The 22333-nt window shown below is 30.1% G+C and overlaps 2 protein-coding genes across 5 annotated transcripts in view; one reads left to right on the top strand and one right to left on the bottom strand.

Moving 5' to 3' along the window:
• LOC121126795 (cytosolic carboxypeptidase 2) overlaps positions 1–13264 on the bottom strand; it is a 111633-nt gene extending 98369 nt beyond the window's left edge. For all 3 annotated transcript variants that reach the window (XM_071892363.1, XM_071892364.1, XM_071892365.1), the window contains exons 1-2: positions 5038–13264; positions 4753–4975 (exon numbers count right to left, since the gene is read on the bottom strand). The gene's annotated coding sequence lies outside the window, so the exon portion shown is untranslated. The remainder of the gene's footprint in view (positions 1–4752; positions 4976–5037) is intronic.
• Positions 1096–16927, top strand: LOC121126796 (rho guanine nucleotide exchange factor 26). Of its 2 annotated transcripts, none has more exons than XM_071892369.1 (4): positions 1096–1399; positions 2162–3162; positions 3227–3498; positions 13261–13365. In XM_071892369.1, exons 1-4 carry the CDS (start codon positions 1141–1143, stop codon positions 13310–13312), a joined length of 1584 nt encoding a protein of 527 aa, XP_071748470.1. In that variant the 5' UTR covers positions 1096–1140; the 3' UTR covers positions 13313–13365. The 2 variants fall into 2 exon arrangements, with proteins under 2 accessions (XP_071748470.1, XP_040578070.1); XM_040722136.2 differs by lacking the exon at positions 13261–13365 and adding an exon at positions 16127–16927 and having other exon boundaries at positions 1097–1399.
• Positions 16928–22333: the final 5406 nt, after the last annotated feature.

Below are 22333 nucleotides of genomic sequence, written 5' to 3'. Positions count from 1 at the left end.
TTTCGAATGACTCTTATCCTCTTCACTTTGATGTTGATGTAAAACAAATGAAAACCTTGGAATATGCTCCCTTAGTGAGTAAGGAACGATTAATGAAGAAAGTGAAGAGATTTTATTGTTTTGGATAATTTTTCAAGTGAATTAGTGTAAAGTTCCAAGGTTAATAGAAATACAAGATTGGACCATCATGTAATTGGCCTTGCTAGAATATCCAATCGGATGTATTGTGCCGACTGATGGGCAATAAAGGCTGATTTCTGACAAAACACGCAACCACTTATAGTCTATGGCGTGACTATTACTATAATTTTCAATTTAATGTATCGTACTGACTGTTGGGCAAGAAAAACAGATTTTGACAAAACACGCAACCACTCATCTACTATGACGTCAATATTAAAAGCGTTGTGGAAGTCAAACATTAGTTGTACACGAGTTATGGTATAACCTTGTATTTCTATTAATCATGTAAATTCATTCATGAGTTACTCCTTGACATGTAGTGACAAATTATGAAAATAAGGAGCGCTCGAAAGAACATTTACCGGCAATGATACATTTTATACATTTCAATCTCCGTGCTTCATCCCCCTTAATGATATCCCAGCATAAATAAACATTTTAGTTTTAAAAAATCTCCTCTTAGAAGAACATTTTAGTTATACGCAGGAAAAGATTAAAATTTAATGCTTTAATGAAAGCATGAAAAAATAGAATACACTGCATCTTTGTTCATTTCGAGAAGCTTATAGCATAAAGTTTTATTTGAGGGGTTGCTTGTTTTAAAAGTGAATAATTTAACCAGATTTTATGTAATCCGTGCTTAAAGTACAATACTTCAATAAATTTTATATTTATATTCCATAAATATGTCATACATTTAGTTACAATGGCCATTCCTTTTCATTTTATCTATAAAAAACAAATCCTGAAAGTTTAATACTTATTAAGAGTTAAATTACTTCCTATTGAATTAAAAATATATTTATAAAGGAATGCTATTTTTCAGTCCTTTTACACTTGAAAGGTAAGTTGATAAAATATTATATAAAATACAATCGTAATAACAAAAATTCCAGGTAAAATAATTCATCTGTCTTTCTTTTTTTTCTAACAAAATCTGTTAAAACCAAGCAATTTATGGAAACCCATTCCCATAAAATTCAGGTTTCTTCATCTATTTTTTTCATTGATTTATTTTCAAGAGTTCTTCAAACGTCTATCGATGACTTTTCCCTTATAAAAAATCAAATTGACATTGAAGATTTAAAATATGGTGATGTACTATTTCGAATGAAAAACTGTTTGTCAATGGATGATAAAATTCAAAATATAGAGGCAGAGTATGAAATTCAAGAGTTAAATATCTGGATATCTGATATCGTGGATACTTATGAAGGTGAGCTTATTTTTATTGACTTCGCATAAATTTTCATAGGCACAAATGAATCAATTTAAGAAATAATTTATATAGATTTTTAAATATAATCTCATTTTCGCCTTTATTGATGATTTAAAATATTAATTTTTGTCATGATTTTGATTTATTATTTATAGAAATATTTTTGTTTAACTTTTGTTTTTTTAGTCATTTTTTAAACAATTTAGAAATTTGATTAGGGTTAACTAGTCAATATTTATCTTCAAATTGAATTGTAATAGTTGCTAAAATACAATTATAATATATATGTAGCAAAACTTTTTAAAAAATGATCCTTTCCAGTTTCATATTATTTTTTTGATAACTTTTATTCTAAATAATTTGATATCGATAAATGTAATTGATTTGAAATAACTAAAAAAAACTATTGACTATAATTTGATAGTTTTATATATTTTACTGATGATTTATTTTTCTTTAGTAATAAGATAATGACTTATAAGCAAAGAATACAATATATTTAATAAAAATTCAATATTATATCAATAAAAAGAAAGATTAAATAATGTTTGACTTAAATTCAATCTTCAAGATGATTATTTGAAGGTATAATTATGTTGTCTTTAGATTGTTACAATAATATAAATATGTATATCATATATATATGTAATATAAATATAAAAAATCATTTCTATAAATTTGTAGAAAAAAGTAGTTTTTCCTAATGTTTCATTTGTTAATATAATAATAAATATTATTTTTACTCCACATTACATTTAGCTTGCCCTTCATCTAAATCTCAACATAAACAAAAAAGAAAACCTACTTTGTACTTTGCAATATTGAGCAGCGAAAATAAAACAAATGTATCATGCAAGAATAATAAAAGTACTATAACAAATAATATTGTTCGTCCAAAAGAAGCTCCACCAGATCCGCCAATATTTGATAAAGATTCAATCAATTTAAATATAAGGAATGATATCATTACGGACAAATTTTTGGATAAAACAAACATAAATTTATTTTGTACTGAGCCACTATATCATCAGTTTTATTGTCATGAAAATAATGAAATGCAAAGTGATAAGTATTCAACAAGGAGTCTAATTTGTTGTAGCTTCCGAAGATTTCAAAAAAGAACACTTTGGTCTGAATTGTCTGAAGTTAAAAATCACCTTTTGAATTTAACTGAAAATGAAGTCAAATTACAAGAGGCCCTTTTTGAGGTCATCACAAGTGAAGCCTCTTATCTTAAATCACTTAATATTTTAATTTCACACTTCATATCAAGTACGAAACTTGTCGGGAATTTTGTTGATGATTCTTCATCATCTATACAAGAAGGAATTTTAAGTAAAAGAGAGTGTCACATCCTTTTTTCGGATATTATTTATATACGTGATGTTTCAAAAAAATTCTTCATAGAACTTGAAAATCAATGGCAAAAATCTATTTTTTTGGAAAATATATTGCCGATTATTGAGATTTTTGGAGCTGGAGACTTTAAGCACTATGTAAAGTACACTGCAAACCAAATTTATCAAGATCGTCTTCTTTCACAAAAATTATTGTCATCAAATGATGAATTTAAGAATATAATGAAAGAATTAGAATCTGACCCAATATGCGAGTCTCTTTCCTTACATTCCTTTCTCATATTACCGTTGCAAAGAATTACAAGATATCCCCTCCTTGTCAGTGCCATTTTAAAGTATCTTCCATTGTTAGATGAACCTCGTGTTGATACATGTAAATCAGCATTAAAACTATTAAACAATGTTAGTATATAAGAATAATTATATTTTTTCTTACAGACGTTTTCATTATTTAATTTTTCAACAGCTGGTTAATGATTGTAATGAGTCAGCAAGGCATATGGATAGAATGGAAGAAATGCTTATATTAAGTAGACAATTTGATTTTATGAGTGAAGGTTCAATTCCTCTTCTTTCTCCAAATCGTTGGTTAATACGTAAAACTAGAGTGGCTGGTCTCATGTATAATAATACAACGTCAGAATTAAAAAAAAAATTTAGTTGTAGATTGAAAGTTAATAAACAACATTTGAATTTATGCCTCTTTACCGATCTTCTAGTCATAGTCAAGCAAAAAAGGTAACATTTAACTTTATATTTATAATTTGTTTTGTTTTTTAAATACTAAATTCCTTAACATTATTTTTCTAACTAAAATAATTCAATGTTGCAAATATTTTTTTGAATATATTGAAAAAAAAACATATTCGTTGATGCATAGGTGATTCCACACAAATGCATTCATTCATTATTCCTAAATAAAAAATAAACAAAATCAAGGGATAAGATTGTTTCTAACTCATTTTCTTATATTTAGCCATATAATGAATATTGTGTCCACAATAAGGAGAGTATCAAACAAACTACCATCCTTATTACAACTGCTGTTTCTGTATCTAACATTTATGATAAAGTACTCATAAATAGAAGACCTGATATAGAAAAGTACTTGACATCGGGAATTTTATACTTTTTTAAATACTAATCTAGGCTAATAGTTCACTGAATTTATAATGAATAGTTCATTGTAGATTGTGATGTGTACTTATAGGATTTCCAGTAAATACATAGAAGACAAATCACTAGTTAAAGTCCGAAGATTCCAAAAGAAGAAATGTTCCTGACTGAAGATGATGATACGTGCAGTATCGTTGTAAAGGTTTAGAAGTTGATTAAAGATCATGAGTGCATAAATTTTCATATGTTGGATCAACTATATCGAAAAGATTAATGTTCTTACGTGATTTTTTATAAATAAAGATTATGTCAGAAGTTTTGAAGATGTTCCTGACAGTAGATATATTTATTCAGAATAGGAGATGATTTAATATAAGTAGGTCAGTTTTTAATTCAAGTTGAAGTAAATGGCTTCTATGTTTTATAATACGTAATAATATTGAAGTAATATAGTTCCTGACTGTTGTTAATTATTCTTCAAAAATGATAAAAGGCTGAAGACTGAACATTTTACCTCTCCAATTTAGAGATCAAGTCCCAATAAGTTAACAAAGTGGGGCGCATATTGTACCTTTATGTTTACACGCCTATATTAAGCATATTAGAAACAAAAAAATAAATGCTAGTCACACAGAGAAACAGTTAAAATGATTGGGAGTACATGTGTCCAAACTAAGCTTTATACTGTTAAATGAATATTATAATGTCCTGTTTTATTCAAGTATTAAAATCGTGGAAAAGGGTACTATATACAAACATAACTTGTATATTTGATAGGGAAAATAGAATTAATGTTACAGAGTAATCTTTCGTTGGATGTAAATTACGTGGGAGACTACTAACAATCCAATGTGTAATAGGTAGTTAGGAACTTACCTTAAATTTAGATATTTATACGTAGTTCAGTGAACAATGCGAAGGATTTTAATATACTATGGATGACCCTTAGCACGACGATTTCGAATGATACTACAGATGATCCCTCTTTCAGGAACAGATGATTTTTCTTTCCTTCATTACGGACGGTCCATTAGTATTCTGTCTCACTCCTGTACATCCCTCCTGGCTCGCATCTTACAGAACAATACTCCAAAGAATCCTAAAATCATAATATTTAGTACAGTCTTAATACTCACTACACTGTAGTCTAGAAGAGATTACTTGTGACCTAGCAGATCTTGCCATCATTCTCAACTTGTCCATTGAGATTGGTTTGTACGGTTCCCCACAAGGATTTTCTTTTTGAGGCTTGATTGTCCAATGCCATCGATCTAAGTATCGAGTAATTCCAATCATATTTTCTACCCCAACCGAAATCATTTTTTCCAAAACTCTCATCTTTATCTTGCACATCATTGGCCTCTCTCCAATCACATACTCCCCAATTCCAAGAATACCATTATTTCTTAATGTTATCCTCCACTATTCATTCCCAAGTACTTCTTGAAGTGTTGTTATCTTATCTAAATCACTTGTTCATTACCTTTTGATCATTTGTGCCTTCTATACATGAACAAACTATTTTTCCTCGTTGATCTGAGACACAAGCACGTCGTTCAAATGCAACATTATGTGACATAGTCCCATATTCTGATTTAAAGTTTCCATGCATCAATACCGGCAATCATTTTTTTACTAATTAGAATAATCCTAGATGTGAACACAGATACTTGCAAGATTTCTGGTAATCTTCAATATTTTGTGGGTTTTTTTTTTAAACAGATACTTGTAGTTTTTCAGGCAAACTTATTATTTTTGTTTCTATTTATTCCCCTTGCATATATACTTTATCAAATTCTTCGTCTATTTATCATTTTTATTTATAGTTTTAGGATTTTTATCCTCCATCTCATCCCCGTTTTTTGAGAACTTCTCTACTTCTTTCTTTATTAAGATGTAAAAAGCTCTGTAGATTTACGTAACGGAAGATAATGATTTAGGAAGTGAAAATTGAGTCACTTGTTTTATACCAGTATCTTTTATCAGTTTCGAGTTTTAAAATTTTACAACTCTCTTTTCCTACGGTAAATATTTAAATTAAAGGGAATCCTTCCTTTTAAAAAATGTCTATTCTTTATGCAACCTGTGATATATCTTTACTTTGTGTCTTGGACACTTTAATTGCTTTAATTTCGATCATTCTGTCTTCAAAACCTTAAAAGATACCATATGGTAAATAAATTATTTAAATTTCTTGTCAGTGTGTGGTACTCATTAAAAGACACTATGTTCAACACTTATATTTTGTTGGACAACCTTATTATTACAAGATTTTCTATTTTTTAAAACACCTTTCTTACTTGCCGTACTCTAACTTTATCTAACGCATCAATAATTGTGTCCAGCAATTTATGATATGATTCGGGTGCATTCTTCCTATTTGAATTTATTTATGTTACAGGTACTACTGTATGTAATCCAGTCAATAAGATAATACCTTAACCTCGGTACTACGAATATTAGGAACCTTACGTGAGCCAAGGCTCCACTCAAACATTTATGCTACAAAGTATTAGGGATTTTTTCTAAACCAATACTGTTCTAATAGTACAATAGAACAATATACTCTATTTAATCGTTCAATCGGGTACACTTGCTAAGATGGTAGACTTCAGTTTCTGCTTTTAATAACTCTCAGCTCATGAGACACCTGATCACTTCAGATTACTATGCTAAAGTACGTACGACTCTTTTTTCGGAACACATATTCTCATATTATTATTTCCTTTAACTGTCATAATAGGTTTTTGGATAAAGCTATAGTCTTATTTTTCGTTTTATTTCAATGCTAAATAAAAAAATCATACAATAATTCAATTTAGGCTAAGTATACCCCGTTCTGTTTGATAGCTTGTACCTACAAGAATCCAACTTCATAATACTCTTCTCTTAGAAGTTATTGTCCGTATTGGTCAAAATCTCGGACAAGCGCGTTGGCCATAGACAAGAATAGGTGGTAGTCACTTGGTGCTATGTACAGACTGTAGAGTGGATAGATAAAAGCTTGCCATCCAATCTCCTGGAGTTTTTGGTACGTTATCAAAGATATATGATGTCTGGCGTTGTCTTCTTGTCTTCTGTTCAGCAATGCTGGCTGTTTCTGTACGATCGTCAGCTTCAAACGGTCGATTTGTTCACAGTACAGAGCAGAATTGAGCGATAAGAAAATTCGCTCGAACCACTGTTATGCAACACGAAACAAAAAAGTATTGGTCCCATATACAGTGCAAATTTTCTTGATCGTTTTCGACGTATTGTTCCCTTTCAGGTAGTAAAAATGTAAAATATAACGAATTTCTTTCCATACTCGATACACAATAATTCACTACTGAACCGGCTATGTGCAATACTGTCGAAAAGTGTTTGTTTTATATACTCACATCTTTACAAAACTTTATCGTATGGTCCTATGTGACAAATAATGAATAAGATCTACTTAGTTAATGAAAGGGATAAATTACTTTTTCCCCAACCTATACATAATTGATCACATATGCTTTAAGTTTTCATATTTTTATACAGTTTATTCTTCCCTTGTGAATTAACTTAACCTATTCGGTTTTTTTTTATATTAATATTATAAACGAATACTTGATATAATTAATGTATTAATTAATTAATCTTTAATAAAAATCTATTGTTATATGCTGTCTGTTGTAATCTTTTAACCTTTAGTTTCACTTTTAACCCTACTTTTCACTTTACCCATTTTTTTCATTATTACTTTGATCTTTTCTTACTTCTGATCGAGTTTTTTCCTTCTCGCAGAGTTATAACAGCAAAAACCCTTATAATGGTTGCCTATGCTTTCAATTTATTTGGATCATCACATTTTTGCTTAAACTTTTTTGTTGGTGTGGTCTTATGCTCAAAGAATTAGTATTCTGATTCTTCTTCCCAGGTTTACAATTAATTTTAATGCTATAAATTTTTGATTGCATATAACTTACCCAATTGCCGCTGAATTCATAAGCCATTGTAATGCTTATATATCTCCATCCATTAAAAAGTACTTGAAATATTCAATAAATACTACTTCTACTTTTTACATCGTAGAATAATTTATTTATGACTGATTAAGGCACCTAAAACAGTATGTAATTGGATGTTCTTAACTATAGTCTGTAACTGGCGTTACTACAGCCCCAATGGAAATATTTGACGATGCATTTGTTGCTTTCTCAAACACTCCACTATTTTTAATCCATTGCTATTCTACATCTCTCCAAAGAAATTTGCAATCAGTTAGGATATTTATTTTTGTTTTCTCTTCTCATATAAGATATCTTAAATCTATGAGGATAAAAGTTCTTGTCCAAGAATGTTTGGATACCCCTTTTGTAACAAGAACAGGTCATTTTTGAACAACCTCTACTAATCTAGAAGCCGAAACAACATGTTTCCTTATCATGTGTCCTCACATATTTGTCCAGGCTTATATAAATTTGGTTTTGTCGCCGTTAGGACCATCAAAGTATGCTACGGAAACCAAGTACTCTGTTGTATTATTTTATGGATTTGTTTATAATTTCATTTCATGTGCCATAGGATAACCTGAGATATGAATAGTATCATTAGATTTCAATCACCCATATCAAACTTTAAGGTTCCATCTGCCATCTTCTCAGGAACCAACACTGTTCCCCATTCACTAATAATCAGTTCAATAGTTCTTTCCTCAATCCTACGCTGCAGTTGATTCTTAAACTTTCCTTCACAACCAGATTCATAGGTCTAACCTTCGTTTAAAACGTTGAATTATTACTAGTATTTACTAAAAATTTCAAAAAATATTGATATCATAAAGTATTTCGATACAATAAATAATATATATACGTATTGATGTTCATAGAAAATATTGATACAGATTAAAACCGTCTATTACAAGGAGTTATTGAAAGTAAGTGACGACATAGATCATTTTGAGGAGAACAGTAATTGTAATATCAACGATAAATTAAAGAAGACTACTATTATTTTATAGTGGAAAATCAAAAGTTCTTTATTTGCGTAATTAATCTAGTAAGCTAGTTTACAAATTATGGGTCTCATGAGGCCGTAGCTCACGAATATGATCATTACTCATTACACTTATACTTTGTTATTTCTTTTTATATTCCTAGTGACACTTCTCCTTGATGAAATTCCATAGACGCTCTTTCATCGACAGCTATTAACGGTACAAAAAAAAAAGTCTTAAACTTGATCAAATGTAAAAAGTGAAGAACCAATAATTATGAAATCACTGAGAATAATTCAATACAATCGTTTATCTCTATTAGAATATTGACTATTGTCTCCACGGTGGGGTTTTGTAATTTTTCGAATTTTTCAGCTCATTTTAAGCAAGTATCTGGTTAATACTTATTACATAGAGGAAATAACTAAATGAATTATTTATAAATCTTCATTTTTAGGTAAAAAAAAGAGATAGTATACTAATTTTTTTTTTCTTTTCATCCTCAGGTAAATGCTTTTAAAAGAAAACAATAAAAATATAATATAGATATATACATCTAGATATAGATAATTAAAAGAGCGAAATGACAATATGCTAATTGTAATAGGTTAGTTCGATCAAATCCCTCCATGTATGATAGTCCTCCGTTCTTGAGTGCCAGATTGCATTATCTCCATGATGAAGACTGAAAGGTATAGAAATGAGGAATCTTATGATGAAAAAAGATTTATTTTCATCTATCACTATTCCTCTCCAAAAAATTTAATATGTCTCCAGGAATGCAGTAGAAAACAGTTATACATCCCTTTATTACGAAACCATTATCCTTGAACTTCACGAAAACAAGGTCAGGAATTTGGAGTAAGACAGATCTACTACTATCCTGACCTTCAGAGTGTATTAAAACGTAAATGAGAATAGGCTACAACAAACGTTACTTATATTTTTGATAAAGAATATAAAGTAATCTTTTATAGGATGTAAACTCTGTGGGAGACAACTAATGATTGGATATGTAATACTTACTTAAGAGCTTCCCTTGATTTAAATGTTTATCGAAAGCTCAGTGAATAAAACAAAGGATTCCCTTAAGTTGTGCAATGCACTATACATCATAATACTTTGGAAGTAATCTGGCAATTAAGCTAACATGACCATTGTATCAAGTATTTTTTGAGTTTTTTTAGTATTGGCTTACTTATTATATTCTAGATCATTCCAGATCATATTCATCATGTAATACCCAGTACATGCAAATGATAATAAAACCTCGAAGCTAGTAATTATTCATCATATTATTCATATATATGATGATCAAAAAACCTCTCACTCAGCGATAAACCGGCACTTTTACAGTAGTTATCATATAGATACATAAAATAATTAATAATATACAATTACAGAAATATATTCCTGTATTACTTGAATTAATTCCTCCTCCGAAGCCATTGTATCTCTCTGACAGTGCTAGTGTTTGGTGAGAGTCTTATCTCCAGAAATGGACCAGTTAATTTTGCTGCCTCGATCGTGCCAAACGCAAAATTGCTACAGTTTCAGCCAATTTATGCGGAAAAGTAGTCGAAAATTGGGTTCAACGATTGGACTTCGTAAAACGTGCACGTGGTGGTCAATCAAACAACATCGAATCTTATTTATAAATGAACTTGAATGTTTTTAACAGCAAATAAAGAAATCGTCGATATCTCAAACCGTTTTCGTTTTTGTTTTTTTAATGTGAGGGATGTTAATGAAAAACCCTTTGGATACTGGGGCCAATGTAACGGTGGTACCCAAAAGTGTTAAGGTCTTCATTTCAATAAATATATATTAAGAAAGCCTACGAAATGACTTAATGGACCTGATCATAAGAAGTTACCTGTGATTGGTGGGTTCATAGGAGAGATTATGAAAACAGACAGGAAGATTCAGAAAGAAATATATGTTCTTTCTTTTGGTTCTCTACTAATTGGAACATAGGCCAGTAGTTCCTTAGGAGTGGTCAAGTTTATCCAGCAAGTAACAACGGATCCGATTAGTTCTCCAGAATTCAAATCCATGTTTCGTGGACTTGGGCGGTTGGAAGGTGAATACAAAATCAAAATTGAATCACATGTGAAGTCTTACAGTGTCATGACTCCAAGGAGGATATCAATTCCACTTCTATCTCTAGTAAAAAACAACAATTGGAAAAGCTCGTAAAATTAGATGTCATTGAGGCGTGTGTGGTGCAATCGGACTGGTGTTCTCCTATGGTAGTGGTTCAGAAAGGAAAGGACAGAGTTAGAATTTACGTAGATCTAACCAAACTAAATTTTGCATTGAAAAGGGAACGACGTATGCTTCCTACAGTGGAGTATACTATTTCTATAATGGGGGGCCAAGATTTTTTCAAAATGGGTGCCAACGCAGGATTTCCTCAGGTAAAAGCTTACTACTTTTATAACGCCGTTCGGGTACAAAAGGATACCCTTCGGAATTAAATCAGGCCCTGAGAAGTTTCAGAGTGAAATCTATAGTATTTTTGGATGTCAACAAGGATCAGTTTGTCTTATGGATGACATTGTTGTGTTCGGGAAGACAAAAGAGGAGCACGATGAGCGACTTGTACAAACCTTAAGGAAGTTGAAATATGCTGGAGTAACTTTAAATAAGGATAAGTGTCGATTCGCTCAAAGCTAAATAGATTTCTTGTGTCAAAATGTTGGAGCAAATGAAGTGGAAAGCTCAAAAGAGAAAGTTGAGGCGATCCCGAAGATGAGAGCTCCAGACAATGTTAGTGAGATTAGGGGGTTGATGGGAACTGTCAATCAGGTCTTTAAATTCAATGGATATTCTTCAATTTAGTTAATGATGGGAAGAAGGTTAAACACAACAGTTCCTGTAGCTGCATGCGAGTTATCTCCCATAGAAATACCTAGCCAGGCTCTTCATCAGTTGAAGGAAAATAAAAAGACGGCACAAAAGATTAATTTTGATCGAAGACACGCAGCAAAACCTTTGATTACTCTTCAGAAAGGAGATGATGTTGTAATACTAGATAGAAGACAGTCTGGGATTGTTATAGGAAATTTAACACCACGTTCCTATATGATTGAAACGGATACTGGCTCGTATAGAAGAAATCGGGCCCATTTAAATTAGATGCCATCTCCTCGCCTACAAATCTATTGCTTAAAAAAAAAATGGCAGAGTAAAAAATGGGAAGGGAAAAAAGAATAAGTGATTATTGGAAAAAATGGCAATATTCTTTTAAACTGTTATGATATCTATCACTAATACAAAACAAAACAGCAGACGGAATAGGAAAATAGCTAATCACTTAATTTTCCGTTATCAATTATAATATCATTAGGCATGATGGATTATTCATATTGAACAACACTCACTGACTGACGAACAGGCATACGTACCACAATTACCCAAATTATATAATTACATGAGTATCATATACATTTTTAGAGCCGTTTCAGCGTCATTAATTATGTATTTCAATTTATTCAATGAATAAATTAAATAATGGAATTAAACATTGACAAAGGAATTTACATTAATATTTGTTTTAAAAGTTAGTGAAGTTGGTGCCACATTCTTATTCTAAACTGAAATGAATGAATATACAAGTTTGATCTTAGCTAGTAGTACAAATTTTATTATTTTCTATTCGGAACAACATTAGTGGACAACAATACTAATTTCTGAGCAGAACAAGCTGAGACGGTTGAAAAGAGCAAAGAAAATTCTAAATTTACTGAAGGTCAACAAAAATTCGACGAAGTTGTATAAATTATATATTTTAAGGATATTAAACACTGAAATTCCAGTTTATTAATATCTCCATTTTCGTTACAGAATCTACTACACTTCATTGAACAAGGAAAGGACTTTTTTTTAAATAATAAAGATCTTTTCAATAGCGATTCTGACAAAAAAATAACACTCGCCGATGAACTTATAATTAGTTCAGGTAGATCACCAACATATTCAAATATGACCTTGACGTACTGACGTTGAAAATCCCATACTCATATTACGTCGCCTTGCAAATTCTTCATGACCCTAAGCCTTCCCTCAACAAGATAATTCATAAATTACGTGAGCTTTTCCACATAATTTGTGCCCATTTAGTACTACGTTATATTTTTTGTTCCGCCACCCCCAAAAAATGGTTTTTTAAAGAAAATAATTTTTCATCTTCCTATAAGTAGCCACTTTGCTATGAATGCCGTTAATAATTTTTGTTGCATAGGCCCACATAAAATCAATAACCAATAAAAAAAAATTAGGTTTTTTAAAAATCTTTTGAATTCAATATTTATTTCTTGTATTACTTGACACACTGATCGCAAATCTGTAATTAACTTTTTCGTATCGAACCTGGTTTTCGAGAATTTTCGATTTGAATTTCTACTTTTTTATTCGTACAGGTTAGAATCAACATTTAAGAATGAAATAATCAATACTCCGAACCTCAATTAGTTTATGGCTTTCAAATTTTTATTTCAAATATGTCCTTATATTTTATATCCAAGCTTTGTTTGTAAATGAATAACATCTATGTTTTTTAATTGTTAAACTTTTTGAGGAAGATGTACTTTCCATGAATGATAAGAAAGTAGAATTGCAGCAAAGGTTAACTTAAGCTCATCCTGCTAGATAATGTACTGGAGAAAAATTGAAAGAGGATAATCTGTTGAAATTACAGTTGACCATTGCTCAAAAGATGTCTTCCCCTTTACTTTATGGATACATCATTGTTTTTTCCATTTGCTGGGAGGACTTCGATATGCATTCTAACTCAAGGTTGTGTAACTTTTTAAATACAGCTTCCTTCGTCAATCAATTGGAGACAAAGGGTATTATTGTATTATTAATTTCTCTTCTATAACTCTGAATTACAGAGACGCTGTTTAATATATCAAAGATAAATAGTTCCATTCAATCACGCACGGTTATAAAAAACTGAACCGTAGTTTATTGGATATTAAATTGATTGTCTAGGCGGATACAAAGGATGTCAACTTTATACCATACTTGAACATGTTATTTTAAAGAAACATTAAGCCAACTCAATGTCGTAATTGTGTCACTACTGGAAATGTAATTCTTTAATTAATTAAAACAATCTTGTAATAACGATTTTATTCAAAATAAAACAAAGTCTCCTGCAATGGGATATCAGCGTTGTTTACTATATTTGTTTGTTTAAAAATGGTCCTGTCTTGTGGCAAAATAAATAAACTCCCTTTATTCTAATATTATTTTGTATATTTATTATTATTTAATTAAAATTAATAATTGCATTTTGTGCGGAAGAAAAATATATGAAAAATAAACACGTTTTTTTAATTTATTTATCTCGCACCCCAAATTATATACAGCTCTACCACCTTGCCGACATTATCAATGTTTTTAAGACTAATTGGAAACTACAGAAAATATGATTTGGTGAGGTCTCATCTCAAGAACTTTCGTTCACTTCTTCTTATTCATTATCTAAAGATTCGACGAAGTCTTCAAATACTTATGTATGACCAATTCATGTAAATTATCAATCTATTTGTAAACAAGTCAAAAAATGAAAGTGAAAAGATTTTGTTATTTCTGTAAAAAGGAATTGAAAAATTCGGGCCATCTTTTTTTATAATATAAATTTGTATCATCAAAAATATTCAATTTTAGTTTAACTGATTAGTTTGATTGATTGGTGGTGAAGTGTCCAAGAACTATTGAAAGGTTTAAAATTGATTCACTTACCACTGGAGTGATCCATATGATATATGCAGTGAGGTAAAAAGGCTCAATCCTGTCTATCTCAAAGCAGTCTGGATAGGCTAATACAAGACTTAATTAGGACACTTGATGCTTTCGACGAACGAAGGTCTTTCAAATACTGACAAACTCGATGGGAGAAAAATAATTCAATCTCATGAACATGGCTTATAATCGTGTCTATCAGAATGCCCGTTTCGACTATCTCTTCATCTACCTTGCTAGGCTTCCCTACGTTATTTAATTCGGAATTTAATATTTTCCATTTTATTTTAAATTACGTTAATTATTTATACTATCTTGAAAGGTTAATTGCTCAATGTATATGTAGATAATGTTAATGTAGTATTTTCACCGTGACAGAAATTAAGATTGTATTTTTTTTTACAAATAAAAAATATTTAAAGGATTCCTTACTTTATTACAATGAATCGATATTTTCAATGTATTTTCTATATATCTGTATCGCTTCGATTAAGATTTGGTGAAAATTATTTATAGTTAAGCTCCCTCTAATACTGTTTGAATTATACATGTTTTTCGGAACAAGCAGTTGCTAACCATCACCCTCATGTCTCAAAACTACTTCCTCATCCCGATGTAAATCATTTAAAAATTAAAATCAAAGGAAATGTATTGGTGGTAGAATAACTTTGTTGTCTACCATAATGCAAAAAATTTATCGAAAAGTATTTATTGTTATAAATCATAAACCAGATATTGAATGGAGAGCAATTGTCTCAAATACAGGTATCTACCCATTTTATATGATGGGAACTATTCTATGAAGTTCTATTAAATTTCTATTTCTATTAAATTGCAAAAGGGTAAAAATACTAAAACAAGTTCACATAAAAAAATCTGAAGATCCCTCATTGATACCAAAATGTAATGACAGATTCGTGATGTACACGTTACGTATTACTAAAATTAAAATGAAACTTATAATTTAAAAAAAAAAAAAAACCTTTGTTGACATGTTTTATTAATGTGTTAGCTGAAGATCTTGTTAATTTATATGTCTTTTATTTGTTGTCTATATTTTTGAATCACGAGTTGCTAAATCATAATTTACTTTTTAGAAATCCTTGGGATATACTGGGATATAATACAACGGTAGTTAAGTTTTATTTTAAATTGATTAATTGCTCAATAATTTGGTACCATAGAGTTGGGAGATTTCTGATATACAATTTGGAGCACATTAAAAAAATGATAAAAAATCTTCTAAGATTGAAGCCTAAATGTCTCTAAATCTGAGTTAATTAGAAAAAAATTAATATTTTATTTATACTTAGCATATAAAATGAGATGAGTATGAATCATAACAACAAAAAATATTGTTTTATTAATTAAATTGAGTATATGTGTCGAGTGTTGGCTATTTTATATGTATACCTTATATTAACTACAAATTATCATTAAAAAGATTTAAGCTTTTGCAATTTGATGAATATAATTATCTAATTTATATAAAATATTAATCTAAAAAAATGTTAATATATATTATTTTATTATTAGTGAGGATCATTACAAAGTATTAGATCATTGTCCTAGAAATTTAGCACATATTAGTGATGTATCGCTGAATGAAGAAAACAATTATCCTGATAAGTTCACACCAGATCTCAATAAAGTGGATCTCCATTGTTTATCATGGTTAACAATTCTACATAAGCATGCAGATAAAACATTGGAATTCTTGATTACATTTGATTCAGAATCAGAGAAAAGTTGTTGGAATAAACTCTTATACCATGAATGCTTAGACAATTTTACAGAAAATATATATGAATCATGGCATTGTCCTGTGATACAAACATTGACAGATTATGGCCAAGGTTCTTTTTTTTTCCGCAAGGGAACACATGCAGATGTTTTACGGAAGGAAACAGAATGGTTATTTGTCAAAAGTATTATTGATAAGAAAGCAGGATGGATACCGATTAGTTTAACAGAAGAAGTTGATTCGAACCATATAAAAGCTAAGAACTTACGTCAAAGGCATAGATTATTTAAACTAGTTTCAAATAATTTTTCATTAAGTTACTAATTATCATAAAAGTATTCGATGTACAATTGGAGATTTATGATCAATATTTAATGGATAATTTGATCATAAAATGTATTAATTTTTTTTTAAATTGTATAAAACAACAAATAAGAAAAAATAAATCACTTTAAAATTGAAAAATATAATAGTTTGTATAAAATCTTATGTTTTTAAAGATATAATTATATATAATAGAGTTTTATAATGATTATGTAAACCTTTTTTTAAAACAGTTTTTCATAAAAATAAAATTACCTCCCTAATAGCGACGCCACTGAGATGACATTAATTTAGGCTGAATCAAACTGATTAAATTTTGTAAAAAAATATGGAAAACATATATGTATGTGAGTTAATAGCTACACACACTAGTTATATTGTTATTTCTTAGATCAAAAATAACTTTACGGGCAAACATCAAGGAAACATCTGCTTTGTAATATATAAATATAAATAGAATGATATTTGAGTGCACTTGGCGTATCAAAATATATGCTTAATCTTGATATCATAAAAACAACATGATAATCATAAAAATTAGTCTATTTTATGCCGAATTTAAGGTTGGTTACAACAACCATCATTTGGGAAACACAATTTTTTTATTGCGACTCTGCACATAATAATTTTCAATCAACAACATTACCTGTTAAAAGAAAGAGGTTCTGTGATTTCAACATTTTCTTGTTTAAGGATGAGAAAATGTCAAATTAGTCATTTTGGTTCTTAAAAATTTCAAAATGGCATATTCACTCCGACAAACAAAACACATTTCCAATCAAAAGACATTTTCATTTTGATGAGGAGAGTTGTTGAGGCTTGAAAATTATAATATCTAATTTTTTTTTTAAATAATTTGTCTAGATACGTATACGTATACATGCACGATAGATACCCCTATAAGAATGACTGTTATAGCCTCAATGCTAAGAAGAACGAAGGAAAACAAAATAACAGCAAGGTTAAGGAAAACTTTTGATGAATGAATATTTTGCCAATTTTTATAAATTTGTTTTTAGGTTTTATCCCACCCAAAAAAATGTAAGTAATTCCCTATACAATATAAATGCAGAAAGTTGATATTTTTAATATTCTCTGGTACAAAAAGAAATAAGCACAAAAAAATAAAAAACGACAAATTACCTTGCCAACCCTGACAACTTTAATAAGACAAGAAAAAATTACATGGCCAAAATTTGTTCCGATGAGTTTGAGTCAAAGATGGAATTTATTTTTGTGCACTGAATTTAAAACTCATCTCTGTTTTTATCTACACAGCTCTGGTTTCTATAATATCCGGGATTATAGTGTTTCGGGACTATTATCGTTCAGAGTCATTTTAGCCATTTAAATAAGCACAAAATTTAATGTATTATTTATAAAGCAAATTTAACATTGGTTTTTTATTTTTATAACAGTCGTTTATTAGATTATAAATTGTTATTATTAATTCTGTATCTTGTTTTGGACTCGAGGTATTTTCTTTTTTAGGCCGAAAAAGGATAAAAAACAACACTTATTTAAGAATTTATATAACTAGGTAAAGGCTTAACAAAAAATAATAGTTTTTATTACTTGAAAAGGAAAAACAGTTTGATATTTTCGGTGTTTTTTTTGTTCATTTTGAAAAGATTTTCCTGTCTTTTTTTTTATCCATCGGTTATTGAAGTGGGATATTATACACCCCGAGATTGAAAAAATACCTCTTATTCATTTGAATCTACATTTTATAGGCCATATTTTTCAATATGTTCCTCAAACATTTACTTCGATTATAGAGAATTCTATAATTAGCTTGATAATGCCTTGTTTAGAATTTTTATACTAGGTTTAGCCATTTTTAAACTAGATTTAGTGAATTTTATTAACTATTTTAAGTTTTAAAATCATTCCTATGTTTCTCCTTTTGATTTCATTGTGTTTTTTTTTGTTTTCCAATGTGAGCATTATGATGTATAAAGTTGATAATTCTGTAGAGAAAAACGCATGCAAGGAGAAGGGGGGTGAAGACTTATGGTATCATTGTTCAAAATACTGATGTGATTATCATCTGCCTGCTTTATTATGATTTTTGAGGGTATAGCGAAAGTATTTATTCGCAAAATGTTTAATGATGATATAAGTCGAATGATTGACTTAGACGTTTTTATCCGTTACAGTAAATTTGAAAACGTCACACTCCATGAAATTGTAATTCATTATGAACCATATTCTCAGAATAATAACTAATGTAACGACAAAGTAAAGTATTTCAAAATATATTTGAAGTTCCAAGTTTAAAAAGAAGGCTTAAATTAAATCTGCATACTTAAAAAAATAGACCATCATACATTTATGTTAAATATACAAAATTGAACAATTAGACTCATATAACTAAAAATAAAAATAAATTATAAATACAGAATATTGAAATAATAGATTGATCGAAATAATATTTTCTTGTTCTGACATGAATTCAGTTAAATATTAGATAACTTTAATTTGCTAAACACAAGCCAGACGTGTAGTTTAATCCAAAATATTATCACTCTTTTTTCCTCATGAGCAAGTTGTATATACAATTGTGCACAGGATAGATATATCTCTACCGATGAGATCTTAATAATTATTAATAATAAAGTAAATGTCAAAATAATAAAATAATGTTAGATTTAAATCCATATCTTCTTTCAATGTTAGTACGAACAGCTTTTAGAATCCCACTTTCATTTATTTCATGTTTATCTAAAAAAAGAAAAGTTAATCCATTTTGTAAAATTTTAAACATCAATTAATTATCTTAGATTTAAAAATAAGACTCCTTTATAACTGATATGACAATTCAGGCAACTATTTTTGACTAAATGTAGTTTTCTAACATGACATCGTAAAGATTTAGAGCAAAGCTAATTATGTAGTAATGTCCGGCGATATTACTCCTTATTAAGAGGATCAAAAAAAGATTCCCCCCCCAGGTTATTTATGCTTGTATAACAACATACTATTATCATGAAGGATACACACAATTGCTAATTATAATGCAAGACCCAATCCAACTACCCCCGTTGTTGTGACCATTTAAACAGTTGTTTTTGCCTTTTATGAGTTTTCTGAACACCATTTCTTGGATCCTATCAAGCATAGCTAATCCTTTAATGACAAGAAAGTAATATTTATTGACTATGTAATCTTGGAAAACCTAATGATCATACCCAAGTCTTTAAGAGAAGAAACTAGTGTCAGACAAACTAGTTGCGAACCATCCAAAGCTACTAGTCCCGTTTTTGTGGCCATTTAAGCAGTTGGTTTTGCCTTTTATGAGTTTTGTGAACACCATTTCTTGGAGCTTATGAACCATAGCTAAGCCTTAAGTGAAGAAACTAGTGTCAGACAAACTAGTTGCAAACCATCCAAAGCTACTACCCCCGTTGTTGTGACCATTTAAGCAGTTGGTTTCGCCATTTAAGCAGTTGTTTTCCCCATTTAATTAATTGTGTATCATAATTCTTGATATGTTTAGCTAAAATAGAATCATATTTTATGGTTAGATTTACAAAAACTTGAATACTTAATGTTAGATAATACAAAATTTAGAGTTTCATTTTGAAATTAGTAAATATTTTATACTTTTTACTGATAACTTGATCGTAATTTGGTGTAGATGACTCAAGACATGCTGAAAATTATCTCAACTTCACAATTTAGAATGGGGGTATTTCTATAAATGACATCATTACCAACATCCTCCATTAATTTAATGATGGTTCCTCAGGAAGGGACGGGTTTACCCGTGTATTTCTCCATAAATTTTTTAAATATAGATGATTAGCAATGGATAAGGGTATATACGTGCAATAAGCATCTTTGTGAGATCAGAGTTAAAGTCTGACTTGATGTATTCCTCATTAACTTAATTTTTTAGATGTATATCCATACTTTTGATATGAGATGAGGATAATGAGTGGCGTGTAATTCTAGACAGCGGACTAAAGACACATTTATATCGACAAATCCGAAAAACCATCTGTTTCTTATCCGGTAAGTATTTTCCAAATTCCTGGGCCTCCATTTTCAGAAATCCAGGCAAAAGGCGACGTTATTTTAGGCATTTTATTCAGTTCTCTATTAACTATCAGCATTTAATATTATATTAATATTGAATAATGTAGTGTCCTTTTCTAGCAATCGTGGAAAAGGCTACTACAAAGTTTACTTATATTTTTTTGTTTGGAGTAATATAAGATCAATATTTGATAATCATTCCTTCTCAGGATACAATTTAGTGGGAGTCAAATGAGAACACCGCTGTGATCAATGGGATAACTATTAGGCCTACCTTAAGTTGTTGTTTTGAAGTTTAGGGTTGATAATAAGAATCACGTAGTACGTTTGCACACTGCTTTATTTATTACTTAGTTCTTCGGAGATAATCTGGCGATTGATTACCCTACATACATCATAACATATATTTATAGACGTTTGGGGTCTAATGCTAGTTGTTCTAGAACTTTCCAATTCACCTCATCACATGCTTCCAGCATGTGATGATTGGCCTAGATGATTACTCATCATACGCGTATCATATCCAAACACACAACTCAGCAATAAACCTGTTAACACATCATTTATCATCCAACATAATATCAAAATAACAATAACTCATGATAGCTTAAATCTAATAAATATATATATACAATAACAACTATCCTTCACATGATCATACATAATACATCCCGTTGGTGATACTACAGATGCTCCCTCCTTGAGGAAAAGAGGACCTCGTCTTTCTTTCCTGATATACGGCCCTTCAGGATTCAACTCACTCCTGTACAGCTCTTTTAGCTCGTACCTTACAGAGCAACGTCACAAAGAATCCTGAAAATATAATGATTAGTAAAGTTTCAATAACCACTATACCGTATATCCAAAAACGATTCTCTTCAACCCTGGCAGTTCTTGCCATTATCCTCAACTTGTCTATAGATATTGCTTTCTGAGGTTCCGTCAATAATTCTAGCTTGTCCTTGAGGCTTGATTGTCCATTACCATAAACCCAGCTTTCATGGAGGTTTAAATCCGCAATAACATCTTCCACCTCATCCAGAATCATCATTTCCACGACCCTCACCTTCATCTTACTTGTCACTGGTCTTTCTCCAATCAAGTAATCACCAATCCTCACATTGCTATCATTTCGCAATGTGATCATCCATTGTCCGGACCCAAGTGCTTCTCGACGTTTTGTTGTCCTACCAGAACCACTTGTACATGACGCTTTGATCCTTTGTGTCTTCTGCACATCCACGAATATTTTTCCATCGTTGATTTGCGACACAAACATGTCATCCGATTTATGTAACATTATGTCACATAATCCCTTAGCCAATTTAAAGTTACTATGAATCAATGCAGGCAAACAACCATTTTGTCTGATTCTGAACAACCTTAAATGTGGACACAGACGAATATCTTCAATATGAATACAATCCGCTAATTCATCTGTTTCAATTTCCTTATAAATACCCTTTATGTCATCAATCACTAAATATTTTCCTATTGGTGATCGATATGACATCCGAACTCCTTCTTCTATTATCATTGGGAGTTCCCTATACTTTATAATTCGTATAGATTCTCTTTGTAATATAAGGGTAATCGAACCGCCACATCTAATCCGTTTGCCATTCTTTCCAGTT

This window comes from Lepeophtheirus salmonis, chromosome 12 (genome assembly GCF_016086655.4).
Source record: "Lepeophtheirus salmonis chromosome 12, UVic_Lsal_1.4, whole genome shotgun sequence".
NCBI lineage: Eukaryota > Metazoa > Arthropoda > Copepoda > Siphonostomatoida > Caligidae > Lepeophtheirus > Lepeophtheirus salmonis.
Note: the sequence above shows the minus strand (reverse complement) of the source record. Positions and strands in the feature narration are given on the sequence as shown.

Coding starts and splice junctions, on each gene's coding strand:
- LOC121126796 (XM_040722136.2), top strand. CDS start 1,141: ATGGAAACCCATTCCCATAAAATTCAGGTTTCTTCATCTATTTTTTTC. Junction 1,400..2,161: donor TATCGTGGATACTTATGAAG/GTGAGCTTATTT, acceptor CATTACATTTAG/CTTGCCCTTCATCTAAATCT. Junction 3,163..3,226: donor CATTAAAACTATTAAACAAT/GTTAGTATATAA, acceptor ATTTTTCAACAG/CTGGTTAATGATTGTAATGA.